General features: G+C 40.1%; 1 protein-coding gene across 2 annotated transcripts in view; it reads left to right on the forward strand.

The window, feature by feature from the left end:
* Positions 1 to 537: 537 nt before the first annotated feature.
* The window catches only part of Pgm2a (phosphoglucomutase 2), a 45,712-nt gene continuing 30,132 nt past the window's right edge, over positions 538 to 16,117 (forward strand). Inside the window, exon 1 of one of the 2 annotated variants that reach the window (XM_076206617.1) lies at positions 538 to 555. Coding sequence is in view for 1 of the 2 variants with exons in the window: in XM_076206616.1 (XP_076062731.1) it covers positions 1,212 to 1,292 (81 nt within the window). In the remaining variant the exon portion in view is untranslated. Of the gene's footprint in view, positions 556 to 1,073; positions 1,293 to 16,117 lie in introns of those variants that run through there. The other variant, XM_076206616.1, reaches the window with a different exon arrangement.

The following is a 16,117-nucleotide window of genomic DNA, read 5'->3' on the forward strand; positions in this document are numbered from 1 at the left end:
CACCTCTGATCTAGGGGAACCCCTGCCTTGATTCTCTGGATAAAGACGACAGTAACAAATTCGTAGTCGTTAGGATTTGCCAGAAGCCAGACGATTTTTTTGTTTTTTTTTTTCCAGTTTATGGGGGATTCTCGTATTCAAACTATTTTGATCAGCTTTATACGGACGTAGTAGAATGAATTTTGTTTCGTCATAAGCCAGATTCAAAAGAGCTTAGAGAAATCTTCGTTTAAAAATTAAGACAGGGTAGCTACTGAAAGTAGGTAGGTTTTAGACTCTCGATGCAAAGAAGTACGGCACGGATGTCGCAGACACTGTGGGTGTATCTCTCAAATGGTGGTCCCAATATCTGATGAGGCGGCGGTTTTTATACTGCCCTTGGCCCCTGTAAGGTGCCCCTGAACGTCCTTGGGACCACTCCACCCTCTCCAATCACACCCTACCGTTTCTTACACCGTACGTCGCGTGCACTCGGACTAACGCCTTGCCACTCACACCTCTAATCATATTTATATTTATTATGATTCTCACTTCCGATCATAGTTTGATTGTGTGGTTAGTATACTTCGTCATTTAACACACCAGCATGTACATTGCATACGTCCAGTTATGTACACATTCATGTTGTAATTCCATAAAAACAAGAATTGCGTAAAGGTAACTTGATGTTTTTATCAATAGAGTGCACCTTTTTCTGTGGTATTAAAATTTATTTACGTCTCCCATTTCCTGAAAAAGAATATTTTCTATGTCACATAGAAAGGTAAGATAACCTTTTTATATAACAATAAAAACAATCTATTGTTTCGTGTTATATTATGGATGGTAGTCAAGAACGTTCTTGGAAGAATATTCCAACTGAATTCATTTTATATCATATGGAACATGACCAGGGAGATCTAACACGCATTGCAATGGTTCAATATATTTGGTGAAATGTATTAATGTATTAACCAGGTACTGACATACCCGTTGGAGAAATTGATCACATCGAACAGCTTACTGTTGCATGACATTTCCAAATGTTTACCATGGTGACCTTTGGCAGCTTTATAGTTTTGATTTCAGGCGCTAGATGGCAGCGCACACAGTGTAGAGGCACTGTATCAGACTGGTAAAATTTCTTAAGTTTGTAGTGGGTGAGTGAGCAAACAAACAGGAGTACAGTGAATGAGCAGCATCCCTGAACTGTGAGAAGCATTCTATTTAAGATGGCTCCAAGTAACATAAAGGTCAACACTGGAAACATAGTGCTGGACGCAAAACTTGAAGAATGGTTTGCTTGGGATAAGGTAGGTTTATGAATGTAAACCATTACAATTGAGAAGCAAAGAATTAGGTATATTTCTCATAATGTTAAATGACTTCTATAAGGGAATCATTGTTTTTACATGTATATAGGACATTCGTATATGTACACTGTCGAGAAATTGAGTCAAGGTTGTTTGTCAATTCGTTCAGTGAGTTTACACCGGTATGACTACCTTGAGAAACTAGTTGTAATGAAGAATGACATTTATCAGATTCGTTATGATGAAAATTTCTTGAACAAATTTTAAATGAGACTTCTTAAAACTTCGTGATAATCAGTGCGTAAGGATTTTAGAAATGCTATAATCAGTTGCGTATGTTCGTCTGTTTCACATGCGTTCGTCATTTGTTACGTTTACATTGATTTGTGTAATATACAGCTGTCCTTTTCCATACAATACCGAATAATTTCCTTTTTATTTTTAAAGGGAACATTATGTAGACTTCGTAATTTTATGAGCATTAGATGACAACATTAGAATGGTTTCGAAGACCCTAGGATCCCGTATCAGCTGTTGGTCCACAGGAGCAAATTTGACTTGTTTAAATTTGACAAATATATCGACTCTCCACTTGCATGCAGACAAAAAAGTGGAATCGGCAAAATATTAAAGTTATTTTTTCGTTATAAATGAGAAATGCTGGCTATAATTTTTTTTTTTTTTTTTTTGCACGAAGTAAGGTCGTGAGTGACAACACTTGTTTAGAAAGGGTTAAGGTGTATGGTCTTACGATGCAACCAAAAGGTCTTGAATTATTGTTAGTTTTTCCATCTTTTAGTGTGCATATAATGACCAAATGTATCTGAAGTAAAAACGCAGTACTGTCATATATATATATATATATATATATATATATATATATATATATATATATATATATATATATATATATATATATATATACATATATATATATAGATATATATATATATATAATATACATATATACAAAAATAGATTATCTTATAACTACTATAGTTTGTTTAAAGAGGTAGTAAATGTTCACAAGAGAGTTAATAAAATGCCATGTCAAGACTGAAGATGTGTACTGGGGTCAAAGAGGACGTAACCTCAACACAAGATTTAAAGACCACAAAAATTCAGTGAAATACGCCCAAGAAAAATCGACGGTGTTTCTCCGCACCTACCAAAAGGACCATCGAATTGATTGGGAGAATTCAGCCATCCTTTTTAAGTCTCATTGTAGTTTCCGTAGGAAAATTGTAGAGTCCTGTTTTATAAAACATTTCCATAATTTTAACACCTCTAAAGACTAGTGGTCACCTGATTGCATCACATCCTTAGCAGTTAGTAAATGGTTATCAACTGTCACAGGACCGGAACCAAACAGCCATTGGTCACTCCACTCAGGTTATGTTACTTAAGCCTCCCATCTCCGTTCCTCAATGTAAACCAACTCTCTGTATATATATATTATACTACCCCACCTAATGTACTTATCTACTGAAGAGGACCATAGAAAGTGGTCGAAATATACAGATATATTTATTTCTTATCTTATTTTGCGTTAGTGGGAGGCAGGATAACGCCCAGGACTAAAATAATTTTAGTATCGCTGCGCTGCGGGTTGTTACTCCAACTCTCGTAGGCGGGGAGTTGGGTGTGTGTGTGCGTGTAAGGTCACAGTATTACCCATAGATCGGTCATATATGAGCTCTTAGCTCTCATCCGGGAGTTTAGTAACTCGATCATGATCCAACACGTGATCCTAGACCACGGTGAATCACACACACACACACACACACACACACACACACACACACACACACACACACACACACACACACATATATATATATATATATATATATATGTGTGTGTGTGTGTGTGTGTGTGTGTGTGTGTGTGTGCGCATGACCAAAATTATACAAGGGGGTTAGAAATCTACCATACAAAGAGAGGTTTAGGCACCTAAAGATACACTCTCTGGAAAGACGAAGAGTGTGGGGATGATCTAATAGAGTTATTCGAATGGGTTAAGGGCTTTACCGAGGGTGATGCAGTCAAGGTCAACATATTAAGACAGCAGGGCAGGACACGTAGTAACATATTAAAATTTGACAAATTTAGGTTTAAGAGGGATATAGGCAAGAACGTGTTTACCATCAGTGGTTAACGAATGGAATAGACTTAGTAATCATGTAGAGAACACTGAAACTGTTGATTGTCTTAAGAGAAGATTGGGTAATTTTATGGAGAGGGTGAGGGGTGGTAAGGGATATGGAACTGTTTAATGTAGGTCTTATGGTCTTTTGTAGTCTTCTCATAGTGGCATTTAGTACTTTAGGGACTGTATTGGGATGGCCCCGCCAACTATAGCCACACGTCATTTGTCCGTGTTAGTGTATAATCTCTGCTTATACCTGTAAAGGAATGATGAGTTGCTTTTGTATTATTGCTGGCTCTCCCTGATGCGGTCCCCTTGAACCTATTCTTTACCACTTCTATGACTGTACTTCTTCCTTCTCTGATCCCTCTGTGGTAGGAGGAGAAAAGTGCCGCCATTGCGTTCCCCATGCCGGTCGTAGAAAGTGACTAAAAGGGATGGAATGAAGGGACTATGGATCTTCCGCTGTCTTTTTCTCCTGAGGGGAGGATTCCATCCAGAAGCATAGCAATTGATGTTGAATGTGCGTATATATTTTATGGATGAGATCAGAAGGGGAGAAATTGGTCGTATGATTGAGAAGTAAGATGTGTTAGCGTTGAGTAAAATGAGACTGAAAGGGAAAGGCGAGTTGGAGTATGGGAGTGTGGTGAGTTGTTGTTGTTGTTGTCGTTCCCTAGACTGTCTGTCCGAGCAGTCCCGTCTCCCCAAGGAAGGCCACAGCCGAAACTGGCTGAAAGTGTGGTGAGTAGGGTGTCAGGATTGGCGAGAGGGCGAATAAGGGAAAGAATGGCATTGATGGTAAGTGATGAGGTAGGTAAATGCATGATAAAGTTATCGAGGATTTTAGGATGTGAGATAAGGACATTTGTGAGCGTATATATCCCTGACAGTGAGAACCGTGAAGAGTAGAGGGAATTGTTTTTGACCGATTTAAATGAGTATGTATAGAGCTTTAGGAGAAGTGTAAAATATAGCGGAGTTGGGTGATTTTATGCTCGAGTAGGATATGAGCTGATGATGGAATAATTAAGGGGTATGGGGTGGCAGAAAGGAACTATAGCGAAGAAATGTTGGAGATGTTTATGGTGAGTGAAATGATGAGAACAAACGCGATGTATAAGAAGATAAATAAGCATTAGTACGTGTTCCTATGTGGTTAATGGAGGTGTAGTTGAGAGGGCATTAATAGAGTATGTAGTGGTGCTGAAAAAGAGGATTATAAGAGTATTGGACGTAGATATTTCCAGGAGAGGTATCAGTGGATTGCCGGGTCATTATCTGGTATAAAGGAACTTGAAGGTAAAGTTTAAGTGGCAAAGGAAGAAAATGGAAGGAGGCAGAGAGGGACAGAATGTGGGCAATTTGAATGAGGAGAAAGAGAGAATTCCAGGTGAAACTGAGAACTATATTGGGTTCATTGAATTATATGAGAGAAACGAGTTGAATAATGGATATGTCTCAAGGAGAAAGTGTTAAAGTGGGCAGAAGCTGTATATATTATGAGGAGAACGTGAGGGAACAGGAGAAGTAGCTAATTTTGGAGGTGAGGGCAGTGGTGGGAGGATAGTGAGCATATGGTGGCAAAGCAAATGAGAGGTATTTGATAAAGAGGGCGGAAGCAAAGCGCAAGGTGAGGGAGGCCAAGAGGAAAATTTATGTAATTTGGGGAATATGTTTAACAGAGTTTGGAAAAAAAAAGTGAAAATAGCGAAAGTTTGCTAGTTGAGGGTGCAGTTGGACAGATGCTAATGAAAGTGAAGCCAGTATTGGTAAGATAGGTAGAACATTTCAGGAATTGTTGAATGTGCAGGATAATGGAGAGGGTTTGATTTGGGGGCAACGATTGGAAATTTGGTCTGGATTGGGTGTAAGGTAGGTGTATGCTTTCATTTGGCCACTCCCCATGTAAGTGAGGAAAGGCCTTTTGGTACACACGGGTACACACACACACACACACACACACACACACACACACACACATGCGCGGTCTCCTGTGCATGGGAAAAATATTGAAGGGCGATGGAGGGCAGTGACAAGCGGAATCCATCAAGGCTCAGTCTTGGCACCTGTAATATTCTTGATATACGTAAATGACATGATGGAAGGTACAGCAAACTACACTAAAACGTTTGAAGACGATGCAAAGATCACAGGAAGAATAAGAGATGAGGGAGTTGAAAATTGTTACAAGATCTAAACAATATATATGCTTGGAGACAATCGTGGGAAATAAAAAGTTTCGTAAAAAATGCAAAGTGGTAGAAATGGGTAAAAGCCGAGAAAGATCAATGAATAACTCAATGGGAAGCAAATCAGTTACAGAAAAAAAAGAAAGATATGTTATCTTGATTATGAATATCTTGTCACTTGACAAACAGATAAGCAATGCCCTAGGTTAAACATAAAATCGTTGAAGAACGTTAAAGTAGTTTTTCACTAACTGTACGAGAAGATATAAGAAAAAATTTATATAAATGCCTGATCAGCCCGTGATTAGAATGTGTAGTGATGGTGTAGTCTCCGCAGAAAGTGAAGGACAGAGGAAGAATTAGTTTACAGGATGGAGTTTCCCATCACCTTTTGTTCAAAAGAACATAGAACACCCAGAAAGCTGCAAACGGGTGTCCTGTGTCCGAACCGGTACCGAGCATGTATTGTGTGATTTGCGCCCTAGAAATATTGTAGACAGTAATCTGGTGTAGAGGGCCACTTGCAGACCTCGAGTCGCTGTCAAGGTTGTCATGTAACGATAATGGAGTGGTTGTGACTACCGATGGCTTTTCTCCTTTTGGCAAGGATGACGAATGCGAAGTCACTCTGTTTTTTAATAACCTCATACTAAGCCTTGCCAGAATAGGAGCGACCACTACTGATGCGCTGCTACAGCCTTTAGAGATATAGTATGAAGGTAATCCCCTAGCCGGAGTACCACAACCTGGGCATTGTCAGTTATCACGTGCCGGGAAGGGCGATGTTCGTGATGATGTGACAGGATTTAGGATTGGATTAGGGAAGACGGTGGTCGATCCCTCTCTGTGGGCGTCACGCACCGCCGCGGGCGTCACGCCCTGTAGCGGCTTAGAGGGATCATCCTCAGGCATTGCAACACCAGGAAAACGAGATGAATTGCTTTGCAGGTTGATGGAAGTGTCATGCGCAATGTCCAGCTTGCGTTGTCAGGCTTGAATGTAGGGATGAGGCGAGACCACGTCAGCGGTTCTCGTGACTGACACGAGTGTTGCACACATATTCTTTTCTTAGAGGAAAATGTATTGACTTAATTCTTATCTCTTTAGCCATTCCAAACGATTCTCCCCTACCCACACCCCGGCCTCGATCGAGAAACGATGGCACCCTTGAAGGGTTTTGGTGAAAGCGACGTCAGGGAATTTTAGTCACGGGTAGCTAGAGAAAGTAGCCTCGCCCGCGTAGCCTCCTCCACTTGGGTTTGGATGGACTATGGACTAGTAGCTAGGACAGACCATCTGCTCGCGCGGGATCAGTAGTTGTAGGAGGCGAAGAGATATCTGTATGAAAATGAAAAGATAGTTGTGTATAAAAGAGGGCGTCTGCCACCGAGCGATTAGGGGTATTTATTTCGCGGGGTCGTGGCTTTGGAGGTATGGGCAGGAGACTTGGGTTTGCAGACTGGGATTAATGTGTGTAACCGTGAGGTTACGTAGTGATGTTTATTCTTCTTATCCTCGTCCAACAACGTTAGAAAATGAGTAGGAGGCTTAGTCGTAGGGGAAGAGAAATTGACCAATAGGAAACTCCCCTATACAGGTTAGTGAGTGTCTGAGACACAGACTGTTTCCTCTTGGTCTTCTTACGACGGCTTGCGTAGGATCTACCCTTCGAACTGAAGATAATCTTAAGTGAACGGATAATGGGAAATGAATATACTGATGCAGTGTTAATGAGGTTCTCATTTTCTGTATATGAAAGCCACTGCAGAACTGAAGCGTAGTACAAGGAGAGGTTTCGCCAAGCAAGGTATTTTGTGTAGGGCAGAGAACATGGAATTGATATCCAGTACTCATGTTCCTCTGTTCCATAGAAGTGCAGTGGATTCATCGGATGTTTCTCATTGCGATAGATCGTCGCCTTATCGTTGTTTTCGTCTGTAATATTCCTGCTATTATTATTGCTATTATTGTTATTATTATTGTTGTTATTGTTAGTATTACTATTGTTATGATTATTATTATATCATCATCGTTACTGCTTATATGTTTTTTACTTCGCGGCCTCTGGTACCGCTTACAAATTTGATCTACGGTAGCGTCCCGCTAGGTTTAACGGAAATTTATCCCGATGCTACCGTCTGCATGAGGCGGTCGCGGAGGGTCTTGACCCCGCTCCCACCTGTTGAAACAACCGCGCGGAAGCTTATCATCAATGTAAAGAAGAAATTGTCACGGTTTGGACTTAGCCGTTATGTCGAGTTGAATGGAAATAATTGCAAAGTACCAGCTGTCAGGTCGCTGTCACTGTTGCACTTGGGATTTATGTCTTTTTTATTCCGGATGTGCTAGTTCCGACTTACAGGAACAAAGAGTGTGTGCAGAGCTGGAGCAACTACAGAGGTACAGAATTGATGAGCCACATAGTGAAAGAGTAGTGAAAACCAAAGGGAAGAAAAGAAGTGAGTAACAATCTTAATTTTATGCCAGAGAGACGCAATACAAACACAGTATCTGCTTGGGGAATGCTGAAGGGAGATGGCGTGTTGCATACCGTTTGCAGACCAAGGGAAGGCCAGAGAGGTGCACCACAGACGCAGTATCTGCTTCGGGAATGCTCAAGGGCCACATAGAGTGTTGCACACTGTTTGTATACCTGGGAAAGGTAGAGTGACAGGAGTGTTGTTGTATGGGAAAGTCAGAGATGCCAGAGAAGCATGTAGTGGTGGTGGTGATGAATGCATGATGATAGTGCCGGTATCAGCAGCAGTGAGGTGTCCAGCAGCATTGACTGAGGGTTTCAAGGAGGAGGTGGTGTTACACCAAAGGTATCAACTCTGAGTCCTCTCTTTGTTTGCAGTGGTGATTAACGGATTGTCAGATGAGACTAGGAAAAGTGTCTCCGTGGATATTTGTGAACGACATTGTCGTGCGTGTAGTGGAAGGCAGGAGGAAATCGAGGCAGAGATGATGAGATGGAGCGTATGCACTAGAGAGAAGTGGAGTGCAAATCAAGCAGGAACAAGACTGAGTGTTTGTGTGCAAATGAGAGAGGAGGAGGAGGAGGAGGAGGAGGCTGCGGCTGGCGAAGGTCGATGAATTCAAATCCTTGGGGTCAAGTGCAGCGAGTAAGGGAGAGTGTGACAGAAAGATAAAGAGGTGATTGTAGTCTGGGTGGAGGAGGGTAACAGGCGTTATCTTTGACAGAAAGGATTTTGTTCTCGCAAGAACGAAAGAGGAAGTCTGTTCAACAGTAGAGAGGATTGCCATGTTGTCCAACATTTGAATAAACAAAATTCGATAGAGAGTCAACCGTACCACCATGATGACGCCTTTTCCATACACGTATCGGAGGCCATTTTGTTCGACTCAGCGGCAGACTTGGTCCAGATACGAATGAAAGGGTTGGGTGTTATACAGGACAAACTTGATACAAGGAGTACGTCACAGTAGCAGAAGGTTAACCTTGATGTAAAGTTTCGAGCACCAACATGTTAATTGGGTCTTCCCGCTTCTGGCCCGACAGACTCCTTTCTCACTCTCACACTCCCTCTCTTTCCCTCCCTCCCTCAGTCTTACTCTCCCCGTCTCTCTCTCTCTCTCCTCTCTCTCTCTCTCTCTCTCTCTCTCTCTCTCTCTCTCTCTCTCTCTCTCTCTCTCTCTCTCTCTCTCTCTCTCCTTTTGAGACGACGACGACGACGACGGGCTATAGCCGGTCAGCGTTGAAGTGTGCGGCCTTGGCCAGGTGGAGGGCGATAAGAGGCTGCTCGGGAGGTATGAACGGCGCTGAGGACGAAGATAAAACAGTTGAGCCAAAACACGTCCAGCGCAACACATGCCTGGAGTTCATTTGATACACGACGGCCATTGGTTGTTTGCATCTTAGTATTTTGTAGACATACTTTGTATGCCACAAGAAATACTCATGGCAGAAATTATAATAATGATATAACTGGTATTAATGATGATGAAAGAGACGCGTGTAATAGGGGTAAGAGGAATGATTAATTATTTTCCTCGCCTATTCCAAGCCATACTTTGTCAGGAGCGGAGGAAGAAAAAATATAAAATAGATAGAAGGATGGTAGTAAATGATTATGATGACAGTTATAACGATAGCAAGGTCAGAATGGTAATAATAATGATGATGATGATAATAATGAAGAAGAATAATTATAATAGTGATAATAATACTAGTAATAATATTAGTAATTATAATATGATTTACTATTAATGATAATAATAATGGTGATGATAATAATTATGATAATAGTGATAATAGTAATAATGATGATGACTAATTACTAGAAGCACTCGCGCAATCCTCTGCCAAGGACGTTTATTTCATTCTTTGAAATTTGTTCAGGTCCAGATCGTGATCCTGATTGAAAAAAACATACATTTTTGCTTTAAGTTGCAGATAAAGAAACACGACAACCCAAAATATAACCTCCATAGCAGATGGAGAAATAACCTTTTCCCTCTGTCTGTCTTTCCGCCCTTAACGCCCCGGCATCCTCAGAAGCTTCGAGAACACAAGCCTAAGAAGAGCATCTACATAAAAAAATCATGTCGAATTGTGCAATTCACAGAGGAGAGATTAGCACAATAATAATAATAATAATAATAATTAATAATAATAATAATAATAATAATAATAATAATAATAATAATAATAATAATAATAATAATAATAATTAATAATAAATAAATAAATAAATAAATAAATAACTGAATAAACAAATCGCCATCTTTCGCGAACTGCATAGTCGCCAGGAACATCGATTGATTTTAGCTGACATTTCCCGGAGAGAGGCCAGACGCTACAACGACCTGAGTTATTTTGTTGGCAATAACAAACTTTTCTGCCCGGATCGCTAACCAACTCTGTCCAAATTGCTCGTACAGTGGTGTTTTATCTGGGACATACGCTATCACTCCAGAAATCTCATCAAAATCCTTTCATAACTTTTTACATAGAGTTGCTAAGAAACACAACTGATAACACCTTAATGTAGGTAATGAGGATGATAGTAATAATAGTAATAGTAGTGATATTAATAATAGCAACAATGATATTAACATTAACAACAATAATGATGATGATGATGATGATGATGGACTTAGTGGTCTCCTTAATTAATACAATTCCTATTGGACTTGATGGCCGCTGACGTGTTGACAATCTGGGTTGCTGGGTAATTTACTATTGAAAGAAAGAAATCCGTATTATGGTGAGAAAAAAATCCATGGCAACGGCGCCCCAAGGAGATACGACAACGAAATCATCACCATTATCATCTGCAAGATGTTCTTCATGAAGAACAACACGGCCAACAACAGAGAACAGTGATAACGGTGTGGTGTACAAGCACGCTTACCAGAGGATGAGCTGTGCATCCCTTCAGAATACATATTTTGGATTTACCAGGATATCTATAAAAAGGGGGAAAATATGTAGCAACGTCGTTAGAAAGGAGGGATTTTTGCCCACTGCACGGACATAAACCACCACTAGAAGACCTGCGAGAGAAACCCTCCATCATTTGCAGGGCAAATGATAACCGACGATTACAAGTGGATGAAATTATATTTATTGGAAAAGTAGAGCCACTATTGAATGCTCAGCAAAATGAACGAACCCGCTCCTGAAAAAAAAAGTTAGCGTAGGAGGAACTTGCTAGCATCAGGATTGGATGACATGCTTTTTGAAAAGGTCATATCTACAAATACTTTTTAAAGTTATGATGCACAAATACAATTACATTTATTCCCAAATTCAAAATGCAGTGACCAAGAGGTGATGGCATGCTTTTTGAAGAGGTCATATCTATAAATACTTTTAAAGTTATGATGCACAAATTCAATCGCATTTATTCCCAAATTTAAAATACAACGACAAAGACGTGATGGCATTCAAATTTGAAACAAGCGGAAAGATACAACGGAACGGTCAACGTTGTCGCTGGCAGACGAAAACGGCGACAGTGTAGAAATAATACAAAGCGACACAGAAAGCAGAAATGCGTGTTTTTGCTGACAGAAAATGTCTTAAAGTAACATATAAAACAGAGTGAATCAATACAAATACAAAATACTTTTCCTGGATTCCAAAATACAATTAATTATACTACCTTATTTTTTTTTATTTAGATACACCTTTACCAAAAGTTTGAGGCAAGGCTTGACAAATTCTAGAAGGAACGAGAACAAAAATTTAACTATAGGGTACAGATTAACACTGCACGCAGCCAACGCCGTATAAGAAATCAGGGGCCGTATACACAAAACTTTTTTGTTAGCCTTAACAATCTCTGCTAGCTAACAGAAAACCACTAAAAGTTATACACCAATGCTTAACTAACAACTGTTAGCTAGCAAACAGTTGTTTGTCAAGTACCGCTAAACAGCGCTGAAGTTAGCAGCTTATGAACATGTAAATGGACGTATTATCAAAAATTGCACACATAAAACAGTGTTATTAATGCAGTTGTTCAGAATTTATTAGTAAAGTATCATGATAGCACATAGATATCGTATGTATGGGTTTTTAGAAGTACTTATTAACCAACGACAGATATTTTTGGACGAAGGCGCATTGTACATGCGGCCGTGCCACAGACAAATCTTCCGACAGAAGACTCAACAATAATTTCAGAGGACATAGACATGGCAGAAGAAACACAGAAAAAGAAAAGGAAGCCAAACTGGTCACAAGAGGAAACACTCCTCTTGATCAACGTGATTATGGAGAAAAAATAATAATAAATGGGCGATTCAAGCCAAGTTTAAACCACAAGGATAAGAGGGAGGCATGACAAAGCACGTTGATGCTATGGTATTGTTTTCTGTTTACATATAAATGTTCATCGACACTTGGAGCCCCAATTCTAATGTTTGTGCCATCTATGGTACCCACAACACCGGGAAACCTACAGTTTTCCATGAACTCTGCTTGTTTTACTTGCACTTCTTGGCGAGTCAATAGGAATTTTACAAACTGAGTTACAATATTTGGTTCTAATAGTGCATCAATTGTTTGAGTAATGACACGGCTGATTGATGCTTGCGAGGTCCCAAATTCGTCACTGCTGCATTTTACCTGTGGCTAAATATCATAGGGTAATTGCCACCTTCGTCTCAGGACTCAGTGGTCGATTCCGTTCTGTTCGGGATTGAAGTTTGTCCCTCACTAAATCAGCCATTTTTATTATACCAGCACGGTTCATTCTGAAGCGTTTGATGAGTTCGTCATCATTGTACTCGTTAAATATGTCCCATCGCTGTCGATAAACTCGCAGTCATCTTTTTAGTTGTTGTTGCTCCGCCATCTTCTCTACTAACAGGAACTTGTTAAGAGCTTAATAGTCCTCCTCAGCACTTTTATCTTAACAGTACTTTTAAGGCCCTAACAAGTTTTCTGTATCACTATTAGTGCTTAACAGCTAAATGTTAGCCTTAACAGGAATTTGTTACCCTTAACAGCTATTTGTTAGCGCTAACAAGTTTTGTGTATACGGCCCCAGGCTGCCACACTGGAGTCACAGGCCTCATATGGCATCTTACAGTAAACATCAACTGTAATCAACTGTAAAAAAGTCTCCTGTCGGCATACTCTATTATTGTACCTACCTTTGTAATCCTTTGATTACAAATACGATTGTATTTGATCCACCCGTGCATACAGCGTCCCATAACTTATTAAAATGAACAGTACACAGTCCACTCTTTTTTCTTTATCTCCAATCTTGTATACTTAAACATGGATGTCCACATCATTCACAATGCCAGCAAACCAAAGAGGAAGGAGATGATGAAATCTGCTATTAGAAGATATTTTTAAACGATAATGCAAGAAACAAAGAAACTTTCGTCATCTGGAGTGATCGGCGACCCTATATTGTCGAAATGTCATCAGTCACTCTTCAATATGGATGATAATGATGCTGTAATAACAATATTTAACTTACAGGGAAACGCTGCGTAGAAATTGCATCCGCCTGTAACTATGAAAGCACACAAGACAATTTGTCAACACAAATCCTTGTATAACTCAAGCATGCATTACGCTTGGAAACACATATTCAGCTTGAGTAGTAAGTGCTTTGGGGAACTTCATACATGTGATCTGTGTACTTCTGTCTTTCTAACGGTTAACGGAAATCCCGCCGGGCTGAAGTTGTATCCAGTTCAAGTGCACACCATTCACCCCAAGTTCCTATTTTCAAGCGGTCCAGAGTTGCGCAGGCCCGGTTTGTAATTGACCTCGATTAGATAAATAGGGCAATGAAATGAGATAGATTGAAGAAGACAGACTACCACCCGTTTTGTCTCTCGCGGCTGCCGGCAAACCCCCCCCCCCCCCGCACACACACCTCATGTCTGTTCCCTAAAACGAGGAAAACACGAATGAAAGTAACGAGAGTAAATAAGAATAAATGACGATATTTACAGTAACACAAGTGATGATGATAAAGTAATAGTAACGACGGTGATGGAAATAATCTAATCAATGGCTGGAGACCCTGCGGGCGGGGGCTTGGGCGCGAATCCTGTTGGGCGTAATTTCTGGCGGGACTCTTCCGACGGACTTGGCAGAAGGCACAGACCCGACACCCCAATCCCCGTCCGCCCACGCCGATCCGCCGCATCGATCGGGTCGTTCTAGGGGCGAGGCCAGCACCAGGAAATGGGAGTCCAGGAGGAGGCAGAGACCACCAAGGGTTTTTATTTAGTCGAAGTATATGTTTGTATGTGTATTTGTAATGATAGTAATGATAATACATATACATACACACACAAATATATATATATATATATATATATATATATATATATATATATATTTTTGGAAATAGACTCAACCACTGGGATTCGAACCCTTGCCTAGGCGGCTTACGTCTTATAAGACAAAGACGTAAGCCGCCTAGGCAAGGGTTCGAATCCCAGTGGTTGAGTCTATTTCCAAAAATTGTCAAATGATAAAAATATATATATATATATATATATATATATATATATATATATACATATGTATATGCTAATAAAAACACTGGTAACTTGCGTTCAATTATGTAAAAGTGATACTTAGGAAAGAGAAACTAAACGAAGTAAAGCGCTTTCGTATATTACATCCTGTAATGGATATAATATACGAAAGCACTTTGCCTTGTTTAATTTCTCTTTTCCAGTTATTACTCTTACATACATACATATGTATATATATATATATATATATATATATATATATATATATATATATATCACAATACACTTTAATTCTAAACCATCCCCATCGAGAGACACGAGGCGGCCAATACGCAGAAATTGAAACGTAGTACAACCACGGACTCGAACCTGTTCTAGCACGTGACAAGGATATACTCGTATGTATACATATATATATATATATATATATATATTATATATATATTATATATATATATATTATGTATATATATATATTGTGTATATATATATATATATTTTTTTTTTTTTTTTTTTTTTTTTACATGTCGGGAGGGCTGACCTTTTCAACCTTCTATTCAAAACCACTCGAATGAAATCACCAGGAGGCCGTCTGTCATACACAACGCAAAAACTAACGAAAGAAGGTTTCCTAGATCTCCTCAGACATGAAACAATCTGGCTATAGCCAACATAGAGTATGTGTCATGAGGACTGGCGACAGGGTCAAAGATGCAGTTGTTTCTCGATGTCGACCGTCTACTCTTGGTCAGAACCAAATGTTGCACCAAGTAAATTGAGAGGCGTGTGCGTGCATGGTGGCGAGTACAAGACTGGCTGGCGAATATTCAGGTGCATGATCCTGCACAGACCACAACGCAATACAGTGCGACCCAAACCGGAATATGCATTAGTGGTTTCGAAACCATCCAGAAGGGTTCGAAGGAATATCACAAGAGGAGGAGGAGGAAAAGGAGGAGCACCACCCAGCCTATGAGGACTGACCTCCTCCTCCTCCACCTCCTCCTCCTCCTCCTCTTCCTCCTCCTTCTACTACTACTACTACGTGAGAAGAACTGGCAAAACGTGCTATCAGCAGTGGAGGAATGAAGTGATAGGGTTGGTGAAATAACCCTGTACATTTGCTTTAGGGGAGAATTGTTACTCAAAAGAGACTATGATATACTTTAGTCGGGAGAAGTAGATGAAAGAAGCAAAAGTTCTTCGAACCACAAGGCAAATAGAAACATTAGTATATGAATAGATAGGTAGACGAATGAATTAAAAAGTGAGAATAATAATAATAGCTGATCAATTACAAGAAGGGGGAAGTTGAGTGAGTTTCCCCCTTAAAGCAAGAGAGCGCAAAAATACAAAGGATTATGTGGCGAGGTGGTACGGCGCCAACAAAGATACAGAGATGGACGCCAAGTGAGAGGCGATGATGCGCGTGCAGCCGCGGAAGCTGGCACGAAAGCACACCAAAGGCAAACTTGCAAGATTGAGCAACAACACACGCA

Source organism: Oratosquilla oratoria, chromosome 23 (assembly GCF_046742065.1).
Source record: "Oratosquilla oratoria isolate Oo_2021 chromosome 23, ASM4674206v1, whole genome shotgun sequence".
Classification (NCBI taxonomy): Eukaryota; Metazoa; Arthropoda; class Malacostraca; order Stomatopoda; family Squillidae; genus Oratosquilla; species Oratosquilla oratoria.